The sequence below is a fragment of the Oreochromis niloticus genome, linkage group LG18 (assembly GCF_001858045.2).
Source record: "Oreochromis niloticus isolate F11D_XX linkage group LG18, O_niloticus_UMD_NMBU, whole genome shotgun sequence".
Classification (NCBI taxonomy): domain Eukaryota; kingdom Metazoa; phylum Chordata; class Actinopteri; order Cichliformes; family Cichlidae; genus Oreochromis; species Oreochromis niloticus.
The window spans coordinates 30,583,052-30,606,917 of record NC_031982.2 but is presented as its reverse complement, the minus strand read 5'-3'; the positions used below and the strand labels follow the sequence as shown (position 1 = coordinate 30,606,917).

The following is a 23,866-nucleotide window of genomic DNA, read 5'->3' as shown; positions in this document are numbered from 1 at the left end:
TGACTTTAGTGTTCCAGCTCCAGGCTTTTGGTTTTGTTTCCTTTGCTATCAACAAGCTCGTTAGCCGCAGCAGCTCAGTGCTGTAGCTAACTCCCAGAAATCACGAGTACGTGACGATGCAAGGATACATGTGCATGTGCCTCTCTGTGGTGTGACTGCACACTTATTAGTGATTCCAGCACCAAAGGATGTTTGCTCTGCCTGTTCCAATCAAATTTCCCTTTGCCAATAAATCACTGAATAGTCTTGAAGCAGTCGCTGCCTGAAGTCTCATCAGAGAGGGCGTTTGCATTTTTGCACTGTGGGTATGTGGGCGTAAGACTCCCAGCATGCCGCCGTGTGTCTGGTGGTGGGTTTTTAATCCCGGATTAATGGAGGGATGGATGATGGAGGAGGACCGAGGTCGGAGATTTGGGGGGGGGAATCCTTAATCTCGTTCTTTTTCTCTGTCTTAATTTTTCTTCAGTGATTTCACTCATTCAGAGTACAGCAGTCGGCACAAAGAGATTTGACTGAATGCATGTACAGTGCAACCTTTGTATACTTTAGAAACAGTGAATTTGTCCTGGGTGGGTCGTCACACGGGTATAATCTCTCAGCTACTAATCACTTTCCCCTTTCTTCTTCCCTTTTTCGTTTGCATGTCAATCAAGTAGAATCTGACTTTGCAGAAAGTTTGTTGATGTGCATTTATTTTTTAAATTGACTGTTTTCCTCTTACAATCACTGCTGTTGCTCCCACATTGTTCTCTCCACCCTGTTGTAAATACTGTAGAACACAGGTGTCGAACTGCAGGCCTCGAGGGCCGGTGTCCTGAAGGTTTTAGATGTGTCCTTGATCCAACACAGCTGATACAAATTGCTAAATGACCTCCTCAGCATGTCTTGAAGTTCTCCAGAGGTCTGGTAATGAACTAATGATGTGATTCAGGTGTGTTGACCAAGGGTGAGATCTAAAACCTGCAGGACACCGGCCCTCGAGGCCTGCAGTTCCCCATCCCGGCTGTAGAGGTTCAGGTTCCCGCCTTTCCACCCAAAAACCTTTACACGTCTCCTTCAGTGGAGAGAAAGCTTTTCTTTATGACCACTAATGCACCACACAGCATCCACTGCAGTCTGGTAGGAGTCGATAAGCTGTAGCAGTTTTTGCATAAAAGCCTTTTTTCGAATAAAAAGGACGTTTTGTGAGTCTGTGGTGTTCACACTTTCTTGCTGGTGTTTCTCAGGGCACCTCAGGACCTGACCCCACAACTGTTTATGTTGATATGAGGGCGCTGCGACATGACAGGTAAGTATCCTTGTTGTTGTTGTTTGGGGCTTGCTGAGCAGCCTTGAGGCCTGTGTGACTGAAGCCTAACTCACTAAGAGCACGTTTACCTTAACTCTAAAACTAAAAAGTAAATATTAAAAGATAAAGAACATCTGTAACTCAGCAGTGCCCCTAGTGGTTTCTGTAACATTTTGGCAGAGTCTAACTAAAAAAGTATCTGTAAGCGTTCTCGTTTATTGATTATTTATTTTATAGATTTCACCAAAGGAAATTTAAAAAATATGATACAAGTTCAAACTCATAAAAACTATATTGTCAGAAGGTTCAACAAACACTCCATTAAAAGGAAAAAATATTTTCTTTCAGTTATTTTATGGCTCAGGTTTCTTCAGGCTGATGGAGTTTCATGCTTAGCTTGAGTCAGTAACACCAGCCTTGTGTATTTTTTAGATGTTGTTATCACTGAATCGGTTTTCTGTCCACTCTCACACGGACACAGAGTCTATTCTGTGCTGTAAAGTCTTCAGTCTGTGTCCTGTGGGATTTCAGCGGCGCCGCAGCGCTCTGCTGGACGGCTTCGCTCATGAAGTTTGTGAATGTGAAGCAGCGGGACGTTTGTGAATGAGAGAGCACGACTCGGCGAGCGCTCTCAGAATAAATAAAGTGCTCAGCAAAGATTGTTATTGTAATGAGAGGCTTATTCTCTGCAGCTAAGAAGCATCGCTGCAGGCTGACGGTAAAAAAGTCTGAATATAATGAGAAGCTGGAAGTTTCTCTGAGACAATATGACATTTTCAGGCGGTCAGCTTGACATCCAGACTGTCACAGCCTCTCCACAGTGTGAGAGGGGTGAACTTCAAAACCCATCAAACCCAGTCTGAGTCACATTTCTTGCTGGGTAACATTGCCATTTGTTTTGCCAGACTTTTGCTTTTCAGAGACGACAGCTCTGACTCTTAATGAACCAACCAGGGCTCAACATTAGTGTCAGATTTCAGAGCAGAAACGCTGTCAGTTTTCCAGCCGGTGGAGACGGACAAACACCTCCGAGATAACAAGCCAGACTCAGACTTATTCAAACATCTCTGGCAGGGAGGGCCTGCGGGATTAAAGGAACAACGGTGAAACCACCTCAGCTCTGCGAGAAACCGGCACAAACTGAAAAATGCATTAATTTGAACTCGTCAGGAGCTTGTTACGCATCCCTGTAGTTCCCCAGACGCAGTTTCCTGCTCCCCGATGCAGCCCGTCATTACGTGCTCAGCCTGTATCTGCTGATTTCCACACAGAAAAGTCGCAGCACACGAAGCAGCAGGGCCGTGCAGTCCCGCTGTGTATAAATATAACTGTCAGTGTGCATGATTACATGTAATCACTGCTGGCCCGAGTCTACCACAGGCTCTCCACGCTTCTTGTTTGGAGTCTGACGAACGATTCGTGCTGGTTTATTTTTAGTTTTACTGATTCAGCTTTTTCCCACAATTCTTTTTTTAAATTTCAAAATTAATTAAAATTGAGAAGTTTGTTCATCCTGTTCAAACGACTCACAGCAGCAACTAGAAATATGTTACTAAAGAAGAGCGTCTGTGGTCGTTAATGAGCATTAACATCGTGCAGAGTTTACTGTACAGCCTCATTTTTATCTGCAGAGATGAAAAATTACAAAACATTTCAAATTTTAATGAAAGTTTTGTCTGCGTTTGATTTAAAGAGACACAAATCCTGCACATAAACGTCTCTACAGGTGAAACGGATCTAAAATTTTACCAGAATAAAGTTCCCAAGGAGACGGGACAACACGTTAAACGTGACCTTGTTTTATGTTTGTTACATAATGATTGTACATCAGATTAAAAATTAATAAAACTCACACCAACATTAGCCGTTAGCGCTCAACAGTCGGAGTTAAGATCCTGTTCAGAATCCTGATTATGGGACGTTTTTCTTATAAAGATTAGAGATAATACGCAACAACTTCCCTGTTTGTCTGCTCTGCAGGGTCAGACTCGTAGAGAGGGGCTCGCCACACAGCCTGCCACTGATGGAGTCCGGGAAGGTCCCTTTTCTATTTTATTTAAATTTAACGTTTATACACTTTTTCAAATAAGCTGTTTTTGGTCTTTGCTCAATCTGTGTGTCTCTCTTTTCGAGCAGATCCTCCCAGGGGTCAGAATCATCATCGCCAACCCAGAGACCAAGGGACCAATGGGAGAGTCACATCTGGGAGAGGTTTGTCCGGGCTTCAATGCTCTTCTCTATAAACAGATATTTATATGTGAAAATAAAAAGACTTCTGGTTTTCTGATTTTGGTCCAAAAAACAGCTAAAACCCTAAAATTTTCCCCTCCTTTACATTTTCCATTGGGCCAGATTGGAGTCTTTGCAGGGCTGATTCTGGCCCCCGAGCCTTGTGTTTGTTTTCTCCTGAAGGCTCTGCAAGTGGAAATGACAAGAGTCTGGGAGATGAAGTGAAAACATGGATGTTAGTCCACATTTGTTTGACTTTTATAGAGAAAATAATCCATTGATGATTATTTTCTGCTGTATTATTTGTGCGTTTGCAGATCTGGGTGCACAGTGGCCACAACGCCAGCGGTTACTTCACCGTCTACGGGGATGAGGCGCTGCAGTCCGATCATTTCAACTCCAGGCTCAGCTTTGGAGACACGCAGACCGTCTGGGCTCGGACCGGATACCTGGGCTTCCTGCGCAGGACCGAGCTCACCGATGCCAGCGGAGGTCAGGGCGGGCCGTTTGTCGATGTGATTAATGGGGCTGCGGCTAACCTTTAATGATCTCGCACAACAAAGAGGGAAAAAATGATTAAATGGCTTCAGCGTTGATTTTAAGCGCTGCCAGCTCCTCCTGATGGGCTCTTTCCCTCTGCTGAGATCAAGTCTGAGATTTAAAACACTCAAATGTTTATTTCCAGCTCATAACAGTCAGATATTCAGACATGTTGAGCATTTGCAGAAAACGCTGAGTTTACTTTGTGACTTTAATCTGTGCAGGAAGGCCGTTCACGTTAAAAGCTTTTATAACTCATTACATTAACCTAAAAGCGCAGCATGGTGGCTTGAAAGGAAATGTGTTTGTGTCCACAGAGCGCCACGATGCCTTGTACGTGGTCGGTGCTTTGGAGGAAGCCATGGAACTCAGAGGGATGCGTTACCACCCCATCGACATCGAGACCTCCGTCATCAGGACGCACAAGAGCATCACAGAGTGGTGAGCATCCTGACAAAGCAGCTGACAGGTTTTATTCTGTTTCCCACAGGCCTACATGTGCCTGGACAGATGTAGGTCGCTGAGTGTCAGTTAGTCCGTCATATTCAAGAGAAAGCGGATCTTTCTACATCTAATATCACCAAAACCTGAAAGGATAGTTTTGGTTTGCAGCAGATGGATAAATGCACTACAGCTCAAAGGAAAATGGAAATACATGTAAATGTGATTTTGAGGTGAACTGTCCCTTTAAACCTTTTTGTTTGCAGTGAGTTCTTTCTGTGGACGGTTGACACCTTATTCCAAAACCAGTTTTATAACAAGAGCACTCAGAGACAGTATGATGACATCAGCCTGTTATGACATCATAGGGTGTCGTTATGAAAAAATAAAAAAAGTTTGTTGTACAGCTCTCGCCACGCCTTTTCATATGATAGGTTACTCGATATGGTTTCTTGAAATTTTTTTTCACCGACTGTGACCTTGGGCGCTAAAAATCAAGGTCAAACGCAAATGCTTCGCCAGCCTCGGTACTCACGAACGTGATATCTTAAAAAATGGATGAGAGCCTGCTAACAACATGTCGATTACACACTCCGTTCCTTTTCGGGGAGAAGTGACAAGAATTCAAGTTTTTGTCATGTCTGTCTGCAGCGCGGTGTTCACGTGGACCAACCTGCTGGTGGTGGTGGTGGAGCTGGACGGTTCGGAGCAGGAGGCTTTGGACTTGGTCCCCCTCGTCACCAACGTGGTGCTGGAGGAGCACTACCTGATCGTGGGCGTGGTGGTGGTGGTGGACATCGGCGTCATCCCCATCAACTCCAGAGGGGAGAAGCAGCGGATGCACCTGCGGGACGGCTTCCTGGCCGACCAGCTGGACCCAATCTATGTGGCCTACAACATGTAGCGCCCCCTGGTGGCTGACGAATTATTGAGGAAGATGCAAAGACAATTCTGTTCGAGAGACTGAAGGAAGGAAAAGCGGAGCCGAGGCAGAGTTTCCGGCACAGGGGGAGGAGGTGGTCGACTTTTTTGCCCTGAATTTCGGTGCTTACTCCCAGGCTGCGTAACCGCTGCAAACTAGCTCCCAGAATCCAGTGCTGGCATCTAGATTGCATTCAGGTCATACTCAGTCTGAGAGGAAGTGCGGTCCCCGGGTCGTGCCGACTGTTTACCGAAAAGTGGAAAACTCGCAGCAGTGGAGGACAATCGTTAGGAAAGACCCGGCTTTTAAAGTGCGTGTGGCTCACTCTATATTTTCATGTTATTTGCTTTCCTTCCGTTCATTTTTTAACATGTCCTCGAAAAAGTTTAGGCTATTTTTTTGAAAAGGATATTTACACACACAAAGAGAAAAAAACTAAATGATATCGACCATTACAAAGTGCGACATATGTTTTGATACAAGGGCGGGGTCTGAGGGGAGCGCGTCGCAGCCGTCCCCCAGTTTTACGATGAGGTACGTTTCTTTCGTATTTTTCTTTTTTTTTGGAATCGTTATTTCCTGAAGCCCCATCTCAGCGGAAAGTCAGCGTGCTAATTTTCATATACTAACAGCTGCAGCCTTCAACTCCGTTTATTTTTCCGTACAAACTAACGGCTTCGACCGAAGCTAAACACATAAATTCATATCATGTAAGTATGTACAAACAGAAACTGATTTAATTTATTTTGTTTCTCTGTTAGAAGTATATGACGAGACATTCGAGAATGTTTTGCTCTTGAATATTTGCTAATATTACGAAAAAGAAAAAAGCATTGTATTATCTTGAGTGAAACAAACTCACATCAAGCCTATTATTGAAAATAGAAATATATGATTATAGATTATATTAAAGATGAGCGTAAGGATTAATCCCAGACAAAAGCAGAAGCATGAGGGGCCGTGTGTCTGCACGCTGGTCTGAAATGTGTCAAATGGAAAATTATAAAAGCGATGCTCTGAGGAGTTTTATTCCAGCTTCCGTGTGAAGAGTTCTGATCCTGTCCTGGGAATAAACAGAAACGTTGTTTTATTCTCTTAAATTAAAAAAAAAAAAAAAATCCCCAAAAGTTATTTTTATAGTCGACTCTTTTTCAATAACAGAGGATGACCGTAAAACTTCGCCAGAAATGTAAAGAATCAGAAGTTTAGGTGTTATTGAAATGTTCAGTTTGAATTTGCCTTTATTTTACATTTCTATTTATTATTGGGGCAACTTTTCCAGGTCAGTCACAAGAATAATTATTTGCCTACAAGGTGATGGAGAGCATTTAGTGTCAGTGAAGCAACGATATCATCATAATATCTGTAGATAATGTGAACATTTTAGATTAATAATGGAAAATTCATCAATGACTTTTTAATCATTTTAAAAGCCTAAATGTCTCGTACCGTCTCTTAGTCAAAGTAAAGTTGTAAATTTTAGATCCTGACAAATTTATCACGTTTGCCGATTTATCAGTAGGAGCGTTTAGATATACTGATCCATGAAAATTAAAGAAAGAGGCGGGAGAAAAATGAAATTACACACAGCAAATGGAAGGGAAATCTGGGCTGCTTGTGGCCATAATATCGGCTGATATCGGTTTGTTAAATCCTCAAATATCAGTATCGCTCTCAAGATTACAAAGAAATGATTTCCTTAAGATTGAGACATGGAAGAGTGGGAAAATGGTTTGATAGTAGGGATTAAGAAGTGGGGATTGAAAAGTAAATTAGGATATGATATCAGCAACGTAATGTGCCACTAACAGTGTATCTGTGACATACGGCATCACGTTCCCCTCGTTTATAAGCATCACTGGGAGAATGAAGACTGATTCAAAATATTTCACTATGAAATATCGATATTTGGCACTAGTATCAACATGTTACAGCACGTTGCTGTGTTGATATTTTATCCCACTTCAGTTTGGAACTACAGATCTCGTGATTAATGCGGTGCATCTGAATGAGGAGATTCAATGCCATCTAGTGGCGACTAGAAGAAATGACAACAGGCTTGTTTTTGGTGTCGTTGGCGCCTTTGGATCAGAACTCTTCACGCGTCACGTCTCTCGCTTTTCAAACTCTCAGCTGGAACGAAACGTTCCTTCAGACAGACCGTCAGCAGCGCTCGTTGGACTCATTTTATCACCTCCGGCTCAGAAAAGGCGAATCACCCCAAAGTGGCAGTTGTAAATATCAAAGTGGGAAGTCCTTCATATTTTTACACGGACTGAACAATCAGGGCTCATACAGTGATGTCACAACAGGAAGTAAGGTGTTTTTGCCAGAGACCCTTTAACTCGTTAGAGCTGTGGGGAAGTCACAGGTCGGAGCAGGAGGGCCTTCATCGTCTTTGGCTGAGAATGTTCAAGTTTCAATGCGAGGATTTTTTTTTTTTTTTAAAGTAAAAAAAGCACTTTCTTCACAGTTTGTTTTTCTTTCTTTTATCAGCAAAATGTATGTCCCTTGTTTTTTTTTAAGGTTTAAAAAATGTCTTATTTGAGTTGACATAAAATCTTTCAGTTAAATAAACATTTCAACAATTTTGACAATAAGAAAAAAAAAGATGTTTGTCTTATTTACTGTTCTGCAAGGAGACATTGTATTACTCTGTACTGTGTATGAAACACTTCGAGTTTTAAAATGTTGCTGATTGAAAAATTTCATGAATTTAAATTCTGACTTCCTTAATTACATCTTAGAAGCTATACAACATGAAACTATAGTATTGTGCTGAAGTCTTGAGCCGCGCAGGTCGCTCTGCATTTTGGAGACAAACATGTTTTTTAATTCTTTGAAGTGGCCTTGAGCTACAGTTCTCCTGGCAACACAACTTAGCAAAGAGCCTTTATCTTTTAGGCGGTTTTACTGGCAGCTTGTTGCTAAAACACTCTGTTCCCTCCTCTTCACCCGAATCCATGAAAAACACCAACCACAGCAGTTTGACAGGCATAAAATGTTTTTGCCAGAAACTTGGAAGACGTTGGTGTGGTGTGCAGTGTGTTCTTGAGGAGACTAGACAGACCTAAAAACACTCGACCTGACAGCTACATCGGGCCCTCCGGTCCATCTACCATTTACTGAAGCTTCATCAGAAGCAGTCTCAGTGGAAGGGTGGATGTGAAGAAGCCATTCTTAAGGAAGGGAAACGAGGCGAGATAAGGTAAGCCAAATAATACAAGAATTGCACTTTCTATCATGATGGAGTGATGAATCCAAACGCCAAAGTCTGGTTCAAATCATCGTCAGGAGAAAGGTACGACAGTGTCTACAGTCATCTGTAAAACACAGTGGAGACTGTTGTGAATTTTGCCTGATTCAGCCTGTGGTATTCGAGATCTCGTCAATAAGAACCCAAATTTTACAGTTAGATTTCTGTCCACGACAATCGGGATATTTTTAGATTGGCAACGGCTTCGTTTTTCAGGATGAGAGTGATCCCAAACACTTTTCCAATGCAGTAAAATAATGTTTGGATAGTAAAACGCACAAAGGAGCCCAAAACCTCAGCATTCAGATTATGTTGAAGAATAAAGGTGGTCATACCAAATATGGACTTCCAAGATCGTTAGAATCGTACAAACTCTTCTTTACCTTATATAGTGCATTTTCAGTTCAATAACACACTGCAACCAAACCAAAAGCAAAATCTGAAGACATGAGCGGTGGGCCAAGGGTTTTGCAAAGTGCTGCACATTTGCTGTTTTGTGCACTGCTGCTATCAAAACTCTTAATACTAATCACCTGAAAATTACTGATGCAAGAATGTTTCTTACCTTTAATGTCTTGATGCTGGTTTTCCTTCAGCCACCTTTGGAGATCTCAGAGTTTAAAGAAACAGTATTTTTTTAAATAGGAACCATTTACAGTTGGAACAGTTGAACGAGATCGCGAATACAAGCGGCGGAAATGGGCTTCCTCCGAAGGGTGGCTGGACTCTCCCTCAGAGATAGGATAGGGTGAGAAGTTTGGCCATTTGGGAGGGGCTCAGAGTAGAGCCGCTGCTCCTCCACATCGAAAGGAGCCAGTTGGGCATCGGGCATCTGACAAGGATGCCCCCTGGGTGAGGTTTTCCGGGCATGTCCCACCGGGAGGAGGCCCCGGGGCAGACCCAGGACACGCTGGAGAGATCATATCTCTCGGCTCGGATAAGTTGGAGGAGGTGGCTGGGGAGAGGGAGGTCTGGGCTTCTCTCCTTAGGCTGCTGCCCCCGCGACCCGGCCCCGGATAAGCGGAAGAAAATGGATGGATGGCATTTACAGTTAATCAGCATCATACAGAGTAACTGATTACTGGTAAACAAACACAATATTAAACTATAAAGTAAAAATACATATCCTAGATACAACCACACAACAATCTGCACTATAAAATGCATCATATCTTCAAAAGAAACCAAAATGGACTCTGGAGAACTTGTTGATACATTTATTTCCTCCATGTTAGCACATAGAATATATTTATATACATATTGCTAGCTAAAGTGTCAAAGAAAAAGGGGGGAAACAAAAAAAAAAGCATAGAAAATGTTAAGCCACGAGTAAAAGTTTACATATGGACAGAACAACAGGAGGTGAGAACAAAGAAACCTTTACACTGATTTTATTCCTGTTAAAAGTACTTAAAGTACAAGGAGGATTCACAGAGTACACAGTATCATGTACTAAAATACCCCGAAATAAGAACAGCGAAAAGGCAAATATGATCGGACAATTTGATCGATTCACTCTTATTCAAGCTGAAAACAGCCTCGAGAGGGGAAAAATATAAATCATTGTCATATTGCGTTACTCTGAAGGAGTGCAATCACGCCTTTTCTTTTGTTTACGTGAGGGGAAGAAACTGAACGAGGAGCTGGAGGTACACCTTTACTCATGCAGTTAAAGCTGGAATGGCATCACAAAGCTTTACACGTGGCCAGAAAAAGAAAGGTTTAAAATAAAAATCACGTCGAAAGCTTCATGGCTGGATGGACAAATATAAAAACAATAAGAAAAAAAAAAACAAAGCTGCAGCCTCGCAGGTCACATGTAACACAAACCCCGCGTCCAGTTCGGAAAACGGTCGGCTTCTAAAAAAAGATGCTGAAATGTTGAGACACACTGAAGTTTAAAAGAACAATAACTAAATCTGAAACGCGCGCACACACACACAGACACATACACACAGAGCTGATATGATTGTAAAAAACTACAATTAACAGTCATCCGCAGGAAAAAAAAGAAAAAAAAATCATTTACAATGTACAAATAAGATGACGGAGGGGACAGAAGGATGTTTTTATTTACATGTAGTGCACTGAAGATGAGAACTGTGAGCTATGAGAACATGACCGGAGTAACGCACACATCACATCATGAAAGGATTGAATGAGTTTTCATGTCTGAGGGACGTCTCAGAGGAACAACCGTTACCGTAAATTCTCTAATAGTGGGCAGCCCAAAATCACGGTTTAGGTTCATTATCAACAAATTCAGTAAACAGTAAAACCAACAATGAATTAATCTCATTAGTGAGGCTGTGTGTGTGTTATACACTGTCAGCGCAACTACTGCACAGAGACAAACCTTAGTCGTCTCTGGTGACGTGTTGCTTAATTCTTAATTCACACAAGTCCTGATTAGTAAACTGGATTAATCTGATGGTAAAAAGTAACCCACAGCATATGCAGTATTTCCCCACAAAAAAGTCAAAAAGATCACTGAATAAAAAAATATAAAACCATTAAAACATATATTTGCGATTGTTGCTGCAGACATTTGGAATCTTCATTTTATTGATTTCTTTAGCCGTGTTGAGAAACGTAAAAGCTACACCAGTCTACCCATCCAACTTCCTGTTAATGAAATGCATTTCCTCCAATTTCACAATAAAAGCTGTTCAAGGTTAAAGTAAGAGCTCGTAAAAATTTCACACTACATGTTAATGGTAGCATGCAGTGAAGTGTGCAGATTACATAAAGTAAATATTGATTACTAACTCGGTTTTTGAGGGTTGGTGAATAAAATTACCTTTTATGTATTTGCTTCTTAAATGTGAGCGTTTATTTAGGTTTTGTGTGAACTGGTCAAACAAAACAGGCACTTTTACAATGAAGAGATTATTTTAAGCTCTGTGTTGGTTTGTGTTGTTGGAGTTTCTCACAATTACTACATTAAATTAGGATTCTATTACAGTGTTTTTGGACCGCTCAGATGTTTCATAAAGAAGAAACCATGAAAACATCCAGCACTGGAACAAGTTTTAACCACTTTGTTTAAATGGGTTTTATTTAATCGGGCCCATTTTTAAGAGAATAAGAAGATTTCTGATGTAACAGAGTTGGTGTGTTCACTGCACATTAACAGGACTCGTTAAACTCATTTCAGCTCTATATTTTCTACTAGTGTAGCTTTTCATGACTCACAGCTGGAAACACCGACAAATATTATTTATCTTAAAAAAAAAAAAAAAAGGTTAAGAAAATGCTCTATTTTATTTGAATTATTATTATTTGAAAAACTAAAAAGAATAAAGTGTAACAGCCTGATTAGCTGGTGATCACTGGGGCAAATATTGCATGTTGCTGTTGGAGAAAGCCGATTTCCTCAAACATTCGACTGCTAAAACACAGCACGTAGTGCATACAATGATTCTGTAGCGTGGAAGGATGGAGGCTTGGTTCACAGCGAACAGCGCTGAAACTACAGGGCTGCCCACCATCTGAGAATTCACGGCGTCTTATTTTTCATATGTTAAAGGAAAAAGGCAACTTGGGGTAAAGAGAGTTTCTCTCATCTTTCATAACTGAGGAAACAGACTTAAAAAACAAAAACACATTAAAAAAAACTGGCAATTTTATTGCCTCATTAAAAAAAAAGGAAAAAAAAAGAAAAAGTGATTCCAAGCACCGTAATTAGACATCATCAACACTCAACATCGAGCACAGGGGGAGGAAAAGAAAGTTAAATTTGCATATTTTTTATATTGGTCCATCCATGATCACTTCTTTATGGAGACCAGACGTCTGGTCTTTTCTTCCTGCTTATTTTCCCTTAATGAATGAAAAAACTATGAAACTATCTACATGCATGTGGCCTCACTGGGAGAGAGGATGAGAAGAAGAAACAGGCACTGACCACCAACTACAGCATACGCAGTGAAAGAGTCTCATAGCTAGTCACTTCAGATTAAAGGGAAAGAAAGAAAAAGGAAATGATGAGGAATCTCGAGTGTACGTCACTAGAAAAATGACAGACGACGCTCCGGAAAATATACATCTTTTTTTTTCCTTTTTTAAATACACTGCAGGAGGGCGAAGAGAGGAGAGGAGTCGCCGCCAGATGTTCTCAGGTAGGTTCATCAAAAGGTGCGACTTTTTTTGGCAATATTACAAGCATTTGGGTTGTTAAGAAAATGAAATGTGCAAAAAAAAAAAAAAAAAAAATTACTGTCAAATCATGTAACCTCTCTAAGATCCAGCTCAGGAAAGATTGCTGTACATCCCCTCGACTTCAGAACAAACTCAAAACTTTCTGGTTTTATCCGACTCATAAAAAACAGTCTAGTCCCCCCAAAAAAGAAACCAAAAATGTGCATAATTACAATAAAAATCTCTCATGGAAGATTTCTTTTTTTTGGTCGGCATCTTTTAAAGCCGACTTTATGACCCTGTTCCCAATACGTGACTTTAGGACAATAAAATTTTAGGTAAAAATGGTAAAAGGTGCGATCCACCGCAATCGATTTGTGAAAAGAATAAATTGCATTAAAGTCAGCGAGCCTTTTTATCCACAATTTAATGGTTTTTTTGTTGTTTTTTTTCCTTTTAAAATCAGTTTTCTGTATGAAAGCGGAGTTAGTCGGATGCTGTGATGGTGCTTACGGTACCTTTTTTAAATGTTCTGTAGGATCGACGGCGTGCGCTTTGCTGCATTTACAGTAAGAAAAAGGTTTCTTTTAAAAAGTCAGGTAATAAAATGTATTCAGTTAATGCTCATCTGTTCCTACACACTTAAATAACACATTCTCCAACACAAAATTAGCACTTCAGTAAAAAAACAGAAAAAAGAAAAAAAAAAAGTCATAACTCATTCGAGCCATGCTGTTGAACAAACTGTTCACTGTTCAGAAAAAATAAAAGCGTAGAAAGTAAAATCAATACAATGGGTACATTAAATAATAGAAACAAAACCGCTCGGCACGCACAAAAACATCGGGTCCACAAAGTTTTCAGGAAGGCAAGTCGAGAAGCAGGAGGGAGAAGAGTGTGTGTGTTTGTTGTAGACACTGACTGACAGGAGGAGGCGAGGAGAGAGCCAATGGCGTGCTGCGTAAGGTCGGGTAGGGGCGGGGCTTGTTCATTCATCTCTTCCTGCGGCAGGTTCGTTTGTGGTCGGCGTGCCAGTGCTCCTGCTGACATTTGATGGAGCAGTACGAGGTGTTCCAGCAGCAGTGGTACATGGCCTCCTCCTCGCAGTTATAACACTGCACGCACAGAAAACAGCCAAAGGTAAACAAAAACAGGTAAACAAGACCTGAGCTGCTTTGTTCTATTAGCACCTACTCGGATCGACTCGCCACAGCTCGCCAGGACTCAACTCGGATCGACTGTTTTTCCATTACAATTTGGTACCTCCTAATGTGGTTGTTGTCGTAGCAACACGACTTAATTAAGATGTGGCACGAACGCAAAGGTGGACGTCGAGGTGAGAATATACCTGCGGCTCTGTCTGTGAATTTTCGTCAGATTCAGTGAACTTGGCGTCATTTTTTGTAGCCATTTCCCTCGTTGCCGGGTTTCAAAAATGGCGGTTTTGAGAACCAGACTGTCTGCTTGAGTGACGCTACTGACCAGCCAATCAGTGGCATGCAGTCTGATGCAGTCACATTTTAGTACCTGCTCAGACAGCGGCGAACTGTGCTGAGTCGATCCGAGTAGGTACTTATGGAAAAGGGGCTAAAATAATAATAATAATAATGATGATAATGATAATATATATAATACACTGGTTCCAGGTTTTATCATGTGACGATCTTCTTAAATCTGCGTTTAAATCACTGACAGTGGGATTTCTTTGGGTTGTGGAAATCATCTTGGACAAAAAAACATTTGAAGATTGTGTTTGTGCGTTTTTATTACTAATAAAAGAAGAAGTCTACTTTATATTCAGGCACACTTTAAGCTCTCGGTTAACATGAAGTCGATGAGGTCACTGAACTCACCCACTGCTTCTTCTTGGTCTGGGAGATGAGCTGTTTGTGTTGAGCCACCAGCTTCTTCACCTCCTCCACCAGCTCCTCTTTGCACTTCTCCTTCACCTGCTTGCATTTCCTCTCCATCTCCGCCTGAGCTCCAGCCACCGCCTTACTCACCGCCTGGCGTTTCTCCTCCTCCATCTCTGCACGGAGCTGTAGAGAACACACACACAGTTACGTTTGGAACTGGTCCAAAGTGCTCTGCATCATTAGAAGACAAACCTGAGTCGTTTCATACAAACACACCTTCTCCAGAGCTTCTCTGACGACCCTCTCCGTCTCCCTCTTGTTGTCGGCCTTCATCATCTCCTTCACGTCGTTGAAGACCTTGGTGTACTTCTCGTGGCACATGTTCTGACAGGCGCCATCGCTGTTGGTCTGCGTGCCGCGGTGCAGCGTGCGCGGTGACCCCCCGTTGGCCTTCTTGGTCTGCGTGGACACCGACAGCTTTTCTGGCTGCTGCGGTGCCGACGACACCGGGATCTCCTGGCTGGAGCTGACGGCCTCCATCTCCGGCTCCGGGTCCTAAGGGAAAGGATGTGATGTCTCTTAGAAGTGACAGGACAGCAGGATGCTTTAGTGTCAGCTGTCACACGGATTCCTCTGCCTTGGCCTGCAGCTGGTTACTGTAGTTCCTGCTCAGCTATAAGCCACTCTAACCAGAAAACATGAGGTGAGAGCTTGCAGCTCCAATCCAGGACAGACAAAATCTGAAGTGCCTTAAAGTATCGGTATAAACCTGGATTTCTCTTTGAGAAAAAAAATTAATGCATTTAAAAAAAATTATTCCTCAAAAATAACTTCAAGCTATTCGAGCACAAACCTCGTCTGTCTGCTAATGTTTGTTCCGACCACCGAGGAGCTTTTGCATTCTTGATTTAGAAATTTCCACCCACTCGTCGCTGCGGATCGCTTCAAGCGATGCTGAAGTGGTTCATGCTGGATTTTAAAGTCTGTTTTTGATCACTGCCCTGAAGAACCCACTCATTTCTTTTAGTTCACTTTCCTGCACAACTTGCACCCACAGTTTGGTGGCATTTAGTGAGATGTCATGTTTCCCCTCTACATAACCCCAAATCAGAATATTTCCACCCCCATACTTATGCTATGTACTTAGCATATAGCATCAGGTTATAAATCAGTTTGCAACCAAAGCACACAAAATATATAACTGCTGCTTACACTGACTTCCTCTTTGGGCTCAACCGTGTGAGTCCGACGGCTTTTCTTTGCCTTGGGCTCCTGGCTGCCTTTCAGCTGGGAAAAAACAAAACAGACAAGGTCAATAATCAGTGAGTACGCTGGTGTTCCAGCAGGCTTTCTTAGAGTATGACAGAAAAGATGGAAACAAAAGGCTGTAAAGATATTAAAGAAAGTAGTTTAAAAATAAACTTAAAAGGCTGATAAGGACCGTTTTAAACAGTTCACAGATTATCATCATGTTTAAATCAGTATTCACAATTAGACTAATTTAAGGAACTCAAGATCTAATAAGATCTAATAAGCAATTTCTCATAAAGCAAAACAAAAAACCTACCAAAACTGAGTCAATAATAAAATTTTTATAGCAGTTTTTTTTTTTTTTTTTTTTTTTTTTAAAAAATTGTACAATTCATGTATTAACTGATTTAAGCAATACAGTTACTGCTCCTTAGAAAATATCTGATTCAAATCTGTGTCCTGAATAGTTATGTCAGTACCATTTATGTTGTATTAGCCTCATAATTTAAGGATTTGCATCCAAAAGAACTTGGAAAATTACAAAACACTCAGCCACCAATGCAGCAGTTCAACCACTGGAGGGCACCGTTTGTTTTATTTTAGTCTAATCTACCTGAGCTGGGGCTTTATTTTAGTGCTGAGCTGTGTTAAAGTTTTATTGTGTGTGTTTTCCCTAATTAAATTTTTTTTTTTTCATGCAACAGCTTTTGGTTTGGGAAGTTTACTATCAAACTACCTGTCGCTTCAGTGTGTTTAAGCGTTTTAGGAGTTTGAGGCGTGTGGTCGAGTCATGTTTTTTTTTTTTATAGCTCTAAATATAAAAGGTGCTATAGAAGAGAAAACCTCAGAGGAAGTGTAAACACGACTCAAGGTCAAGTTGTGAATGTTTCATATTTTATATCTTTCGCTCCTGTGTAGAAACTTATTAGCCCTTTGTGACGAGTTAGTTTATGTCCTTAATCAGGTCTAAGCTTTTTCCTGTTAGGTACTTGTTAGTTATTTTTAAAGAAAGCATGTCATATGGGGCAGTGCATTTATTTTACAGTAACACACTATAAAGTCACTACTGACTTTATACTACTCCTCAGAGCTCTGAGGAACTTGTAGTTTTTTCTTTTCGAACTACTACATTGTTGCAGACACATTGTTACGTCCTTTATAAAGATAGATATTTTGTTACAAGTAAAGAGCGTTAAACTACACTGCACACCCAAACCTCAAACAACTTCATTCACACAAACTGGAACATTACCAGCTCAATTGTGATAGTTTTCAAATTATGAAAACAAAAGGCACAAAACACACTTATTCCCAGAGGTTCGACTATCCGGTCAAAAATGTTGATACTGCTCTTTTCATCCAGGAAAGCTGAGAACCTTCCAGGCCTTCATGCCTTCGACGTTAGCTTCAAAACTGGCTTTTGTACTTTTCAGAAAAAACCCCATTAAGTTTTAAGGAGGGCTTTGAAACAGCAACAACATTAAAAAGGTATTTTTGAAACTAAGAAACAACAAAAGATTGTTTCCGGGTGTACAACTGATACTGGGCCAGTCCAGGGTGTACTGGAGAGGTCAATGTCTCAGTATGTCACTGGAAGAGCTCAGAAGACAGCTGGGGAGAGGGAGGTCAGGCCATCTCTGCCTTCTCTGCTGCCACAACAACCCCGAAGAAAATGAACAGAGAGCTTTTTGAAAGCACAGGAAGTACGCAGAAGTGGGAGACTAATGGAAATCAAAATCCCATGAAGACATTCTCTTTTCCATCTTTGGCCTCCAACATCTTATCCTGTAATTCACAAAGTAGAAAAGGGGATTAAAAGTGTCATGGCTCCACTTACATGGCGGACCTGCTCATTGCTGGTGGAGGAGATGCTGGACTCTGCTTCGTCCGTCCGCTCCAGCCTGTCCGTCCTCATGCTGCCCTCCTCCTGCTGCTGCCGCTGACTCTGTTGGTGTGGCGGGCTGCCGTCCTCCATCTTCGTTTTCCAGAAGCGTCCCTCTCTCAGGAAGCGCTGGTACACCTCCAGCTCCTCGCACGCTTTTTTCCAACCATTGCTGCGCTTCACCTGCAGCTGCTGCACGCTCACCTTGATGTCCTGGATGTTCTCTGAGGGGATCCACGCTCTGCAGGCCGATGAAGAAGAACAACCATTAAGATTTACTGTTTTCAAGTTCTATTCAACTTCAGTTTACTGTTGAGAAATGATTTTAAAACTAAGTAAGAATCTGGTGTAAAACAGTCACAGTTTGCGGTGCTGTCTGAAAACGAACAGACACGTCATGCTGTGCTTTGTTACAGTTGTGCTAACCTCTGGTGTTGATGTCCAAAGAAGCGTACGTCCACCTGGTTGTCCTCTCTCTGCAGGACCTTGGCTGGCCAGTAGCCAAAACCTTTCATTTTGGCCCAAACCAAGTCATGGCTGGGGCTCTGCCAACACAACACAAAGAAAAGTTATCAGGAACAAGATGCAACAGGCGTGATCAGCTCATTTACAGAGACCGTTCTGTAAAAGTAACAGACATTCGGCACACAGTAAAGCTGCATTTCTCAGCTGCCGTCAGCACAAATATTTGCAGGAATAAAGATAATTTTTCTGCTGCTAAAAGGATTAAATTTGGCCTGATGAAGCCACTTTGTTTATACTCACACAGGGATAACAGAACCAGTTGTCGGGCCGGGCGTTCGACAGGTAGAAACAGTTCTTGCATAGCAACAACTCATTCAACTGGAAGACAGAGAGAGTGGGAGGAAAGAGACAAAGGAGTGCTCATTGTCCCAAAAAACATGTCTCAACTTGTCACTAATTAAAATTAATCAAAGGAGCCACGTGATGAACTCCAAACTCAAGTGTAAGAAGAAATAACAAAGTGATGATACCTCATGACACGTGTCACTGAAGAGCAACCGTGCAATCTCTGCCTGGTCGCTGTGAACTGCAACACAAACAAAATAAGACAAACAGCAAAACCTCTCAGTTTGGTTAAATCAAGGTTACTACAGGAAAGTGATAGTAAACAATGTTTTTTGGTGTTAACTTCAGGTTTGATACTCAGTTTGGTTTTTGGGATAACTCTGAATTCAAATCCAGCAGGTGCTGCTGTTAAACGATATTTTAATGAACATCCAAGGAGGAATTGTGAGGTCTAATAATGTTCTGCAAGTCATTTTGTTGTTATGGTTCTTCTTTTGTTTTTTAGCCTAATGAGTTCAGCTCATGGTGACGATTCTCTAAAGCTTCATTAAATGTAGTTAAAAACAAGCATTTGTTTCCTCAGTCAGGCTTTCAGATTATCAAAGAACAAAATTTTGGTGAGCTGTAAAAGCTCGACACGTGTTACTGGTGTGTTAATTAGGCAAACATAACGAGTAAAACTCTCTAACGTTAAGCTATAAGCAAACCACGCCACAGTCACATGACTTCAGCACCACCAGCAAATCCTGTCCTCAGTGTGAGGACATCAAATGTCCCCAACAACTGAGACTACAGTCTCAGGTTGACACTTGTTGACACTCATCCTCTGAGAGTCATAAAAGCTACAAAATTCTTTTTTTTTAAACAATTGTCTAAAACTACAATTAACCACAGATCTTATTTAAGGCATCAAAAAAAAAAAAAAGTAAGAAAATTCCCTTTGAGATGAGCGAGGCAGATGTGCAAAAATGCAAACTCATTCCTGGGTTTCAGGACTCTGCGTCATGGTTTAACTTTCTTAAAGGGACTTAAATGTCCAGGTGTACCCCGCCTTTCATCCCACGACAGCTGGGACAGGCTCCAGCATTCCTAAACTCTGTACAAAAATGATTCAATTTACTGATTTGATAATTGAAAAAAGAACAAATGAATATTAATTCAATGTAATATTTGTCTTATTCAAGTAGAATTCTTGTAAGATTCACTCTTTTTACAAAACATTCAACATTTGGGAACTTTTTTTGTTAAAAGGAAACAGGGTTTACTTTATACTCTTCAATCTAAGGTCGGTGTGTTTCATAACCAACATGTGGCGACACATTGAACCCACCTCCATACAGTATGGCAGTGTTGTGAACAATCATCTGAGCGTCTGCTTTGAACTCTTCAAAACTCTTGTACTTTCCTTCAGACAGATTCTGAAAGAGTCAAAAACAATGAAAAGAATTTAATTCAGAAGGACAATGAGGACAAAGAGTCTATTCACATGCTGAGTGTGTGTTAGGTGACTGATACACAGGAGGTTACCACACACACACACACACACACACCTGGGCACATAGCCAACCTGCTTTGGCAGAAGTTGGATGTGATGCACCCCTTACCACAGCACAGCAAAGTCCTGACTGACCGCACGCGCGCACACACACGCACAGTAAAACTAATGCTGATAGAAAAAGACCCAAAAACACGGCCCTACAATAAAATAACTTGATGAACCATCTGATTTCTTTGACCTACTTATTAAAAGAATCAAACTTAAAACCTTCTGCAACGTCACAGGAAACACTTTAAACTCAAATATGGGACTTTGTGACCTAAACACAGAAGAATGATTCCCACAGTGGGCCAATTACAATGGTGACTCTTATGTCGTCATTTGAGCCGATGGAACTCACATCACCTCGGTCTTTAGCGTACAGGTCAGTGAAAACTTAATGAGAAACACTTGTTTAAACACACACTACTACGACATTACTGCTGTATTAACCACCACCAGCCTGTGCTGCAGCAGGAGCTGATGGTGGAGCTGCAGACGCCAAAGACTCCACTTTTCTATTCCTTTAAATGTGCACAGATCTTGCGAAATTGTTATTTGCAAACCATTCCCAGTACTTAAGAGCCAAGTCAAATTTATTTGCATAGCGCCATTCCTCATCTTGCTAACTTTTTCTTATATGTTTGCATCACTGGAATACTATGCAACAAGTGTTCCTTTTAACATTTAAGGTTTCATGCTCATCATGCCTGATCCCAGTCAATTTCTGTGGGGAGGAATTTGATCTTTCCCAATCACACCCTGGTACCTATGTTAAGTCTTTTTAGCACTGATGAGTTGCCATGCTAAAGTACCAGAGTTTTGAAAGTGGAGCAGAGCAATATATTGGACAATACCGAGAATACATTCCAGTGCACATACTTGGTTCCACCTCACAGTCTGAGAATAGCTTGACAAGGGTGTTAGTCCCATCACAAGCTGATTAGCTAATCAATAGTCATCTCAGAGTGCTCACTGGAGCGTTCGCTTTTCAGCGGAGAAACTACAGTTTCATACCACGATGTCAGAACCAACTCAGGAGTGGGTGAATTCAAAGTTCTGGACTCGGGTTTAGTCTAAAAACTTTCCAAAGTTAAAAAAAGGGGCTTCGATGTTCACAGAGATTGCCTCCGGGTGTGTTGAAAAAAATAATGTAGAAAAGAAAAATCTGCTTTTAAACTAACTGATGTCCAAATCCAGCTCACAGAAACAAGCCTGACAACTCAGATGTTAAGAGAACACAGTAAGTGAATCTGAAAAGAGCCTTGAAATCGCAACCTCTGCACAGTGAAGGTCAAAATGGCTGTGAAAATAACATAAATATACTTAATCAGATAAATGTAAGCAGAGCTGTGATGATGCTGAGCTCGACTGTTACCTCTTGGATGTTGGAGACGTCCAGTGCAGTGTGGATCAGTCGTCTGTACATGGGATGTTTAGTGTCTTTGCCTTTTTTGTTCAGGTCCACTGCCTGCAACATAAGGAAGGTATAATGATACAACGCAGTCTGACATAGAAAAGCAGAGATGTGTTAGAGGAAGGTGACGGAGTAATGAAGGAGGGGGAGCCCGGGAGGTCTACATTGATAGAGGCAGCATGCGGGGTTAATGATGAGGTTTAATATGCCTTTAAGAGGGAGACGGGGGGAAGATAACAATGGAGAGAGGAGATGGAGGGACTGAGCGGACGAGTGTGGGCATGGAGACGCAATGGGAGAAAAGATGAGAGGAAGGGTTGAATGATGAGGCTTTTTTTAACTTTTAACTATTAGACTGATTCAGCTCCATAGTTTTATTCTTGGACTCTACTTGAAAACAATCAATATTTATCATTAGTCTTTCTGCAGCTCCTCAGTTGAAGTTCTCGTCCGTCCACCTTTTAAGCCAACATTCTACTAATCGGCTGCTTCTCACGAGTTGACTGTTTAAATATTAGGTGGGCGGGGCTTCTGATGCCACAGCCAGAGCCGCATGCCTGAGATGAAACGAAGCATTCAGAGCAGCCTGAAGCATGACTTTTTGGTTCACACGAATTTCTCACACACATGCTGGTCTTATTATTTAAAGCCTCAGCATGAGCATCCACAGCTGTATGTGTGTAACTATGGTAACGAAAGAGGAGGAAAAAGGACTTGCAACATGCAAATCGTGGAAGCTGGATTTCCATAGGGAGGTTTAATGACAACAACAACAACAACAAAAACAACAGCCACAACAATGAGAGGTAAAGGTACAGGCTGTTCTCACCCTCTCCTTCATACGCTGGACAATGAAGCGCAGGTATTTACACATCTCCTGTTTGTTTAAGTTCTTCTTTTTACTTCCCTGATGATGTGCAGAAAGAAAAAAAAAAGACAGACATTACATCACAGCAGGAAGTGTTCTGACACTATAATAGAAATAAATTTCAATATCAAGTCATTATGGCCCCTGGCAGCTGGTTAGAAAGGCAATATCCTGAAATATTAAAAGATAAAAATCCTGTTAGAGAGGAACAGAAAGCGACAGCGTGGGACAGAAACGGATCTATGTGTGAAAAAAAAGACTAAGACTGTAGCATCATCTGTTTGTAAAGACCAGCCTTATTCTTGATCATCAAACAGCCCAGAATCTGTTCACTTTCTCACAAACATGCTTGTACTCTTCGAGCACCCACCCTACAGACGACGCACTGCCAGGGAGATCCTCCGTCTCTGGGCTTGCACTCGTCCGACAGACACTTGAGATGATAGACTCGGAAGCAGTTGTCACATGTGAGGACGTCGCCCGGTAGGTGACACTCGAAGCAGTACCAGTCGTGGCTCTCCGTCTCCCAGTCCTGCAGGGAAGACACAGCAAAGCACAAGTTTGGGTGACCCCCCCCCTCCAACCCGCCAACCACAGCAGGGGAGGAAATGATTTTTTTTTTCTATCCTCCATCCTTGATTAAAGCTAGCTCACTAGGATGTCAAGCAACAGAGCAGAGAGACCAGTTAATTCCTGAAGTGTCAGGATTTGCCCCACTGAGAAGCATCAACCTGTTTACTCAGCACTGACGAGTAAGGACCATCGAAAGCCTCAACTATATTGATGTCCTCGTGATCAACATGTCTATATGGATCCTGTTTGTCCTTTTCCTGATTTGATGTGTGCGATGTGACTCGCCTTTGATTTTATGTTTAATTTTTTAAAGTTACTGCTAGAGGACACAGGGGAGACCGGTTAGATCAAAACCCTAAGAACAAAAACTGACTGGTAACCTACAGGTAACATAGTCTGCTGCTTTTTTGCTGCTAATGTTCAGATATGTCTAGAAAATATATGTAAATAGATTCAAGCACATGTGGCTGAATAGCTGGTGGTATGATTGTTATATTAGGAACACTCGCTTCCCGAGTGCATTGCAGCAGAAACTTTAAAATACATCATTTCATTGAAATTCTACAGGAATCCTCTATAAATGCAAATTGACCAAACTTCCTCACACAGCATGGAAAAAAACTTTTCATCCTGAATCTGATTATGGAGACACACTGTGCATCAGCAGTGAAGTCATTTAGCCAAAAAAAGCTAATTTGGACAAATAACACTGTCCTTGTGATAGCTGAGTAAAAAGGTCAATGATTCAAAGTGTGAATCAGCAAGATCATCTGGGTGGAAATCTAAGCGAGGGAAATATCTTTCCTCCCAGAAAATGTGTTAAGCTGCTTTTCAGAAAGAGCCCTTCAAGCCTTTT

At 41.5% G+C, this 23,866-nt stretch overlaps 3 protein-coding genes across 14 annotated transcripts in view; 1 reads left to right on the top strand and 2 right to left on the bottom strand.

Moving 5' to 3' along the window:
• The window catches only part of LOC100692302 (disco-interacting protein 2 homolog C), a 217,627-nt gene extending 209,613 nt beyond the window's left edge, over positions 1-8,014 (top strand). For 6 of the 7 annotated variants that reach the window (XM_019347723.2, XM_013265983.3, XM_019347718.2 and 3 more), the window contains 6 exons: positions 1,227-1,288; positions 3,269-3,326; positions 3,425-3,499; positions 3,835-4,009; positions 4,375-4,498; positions 5,150-8,014. In XM_019347723.2, coding sequence (XP_019203268.1) covers positions 1,227-1,288; positions 3,269-3,326; positions 3,425-3,499; positions 3,835-4,009; positions 4,375-4,498; positions 5,150-5,402 — 747 coding nt within the window. In that variant the 3' untranslated portion in view covers positions 5,403-8,014. The remainder of the gene's footprint in view (positions 1-1,226; positions 1,289-3,268; positions 3,327-3,424; positions 3,500-3,834; positions 4,010-4,374; positions 4,499-5,149) is intronic. The other variant, XM_019347724.2, reaches the window with a different exon arrangement.
• Positions 1-23,866, bottom strand: part of LOC109195563 (tripartite motif-containing protein 16) — a 1,176,058-nt gene that overhangs the window by 1,042,346 nt on the left and 109,846 nt on the right. The gene's annotated exons all lie outside the window — the stretch shown is intronic.
• zmynd11 (zinc finger, MYND-type containing 11) overlaps positions 9,879-23,866 on the bottom strand; it is a 30,625-nt gene continuing 16,637 nt past the window's right edge. For 4 of the 6 annotated variants that reach the window (XM_005463020.4, XM_005463023.4, XM_005463024.4 and 1 more), the window contains 12 exons: positions 22,808-22,969; positions 22,399-22,476; positions 21,531-21,623; positions 19,946-20,033; positions 18,801-18,856; positions 18,571-18,648; positions 18,232-18,350; positions 17,761-18,046; positions 15,885-15,959; positions 14,949-15,227; positions 14,670-14,855; positions 9,879-13,931 (listed from right to left, as the gene is read on the bottom strand). In XM_005463020.4, the coding sequence (XP_005463077.1) occupies positions 13,809-13,931; positions 14,670-14,855; positions 14,949-15,227; positions 15,885-15,959; positions 17,761-18,046; positions 18,232-18,350; positions 18,571-18,648; positions 18,801-18,856; positions 19,946-20,033; positions 21,531-21,623; positions 22,399-22,476; positions 22,808-22,969 (1,623 nt within the window). In that variant the 3' untranslated portion in view covers positions 9,879-13,808. The remainder of the gene's footprint in view (positions 13,932-14,669; positions 14,856-14,948; positions 15,228-15,884; positions 15,960-17,760; positions 18,047-18,231; positions 18,351-18,570; positions 18,649-18,800; positions 18,857-19,945; positions 20,034-21,530; positions 21,624-22,398; positions 22,477-22,807; positions 22,970-23,866) is intronic. The other 2 variants (XM_005463022.4, XM_013265982.3) reach the window with 1 other exon arrangement.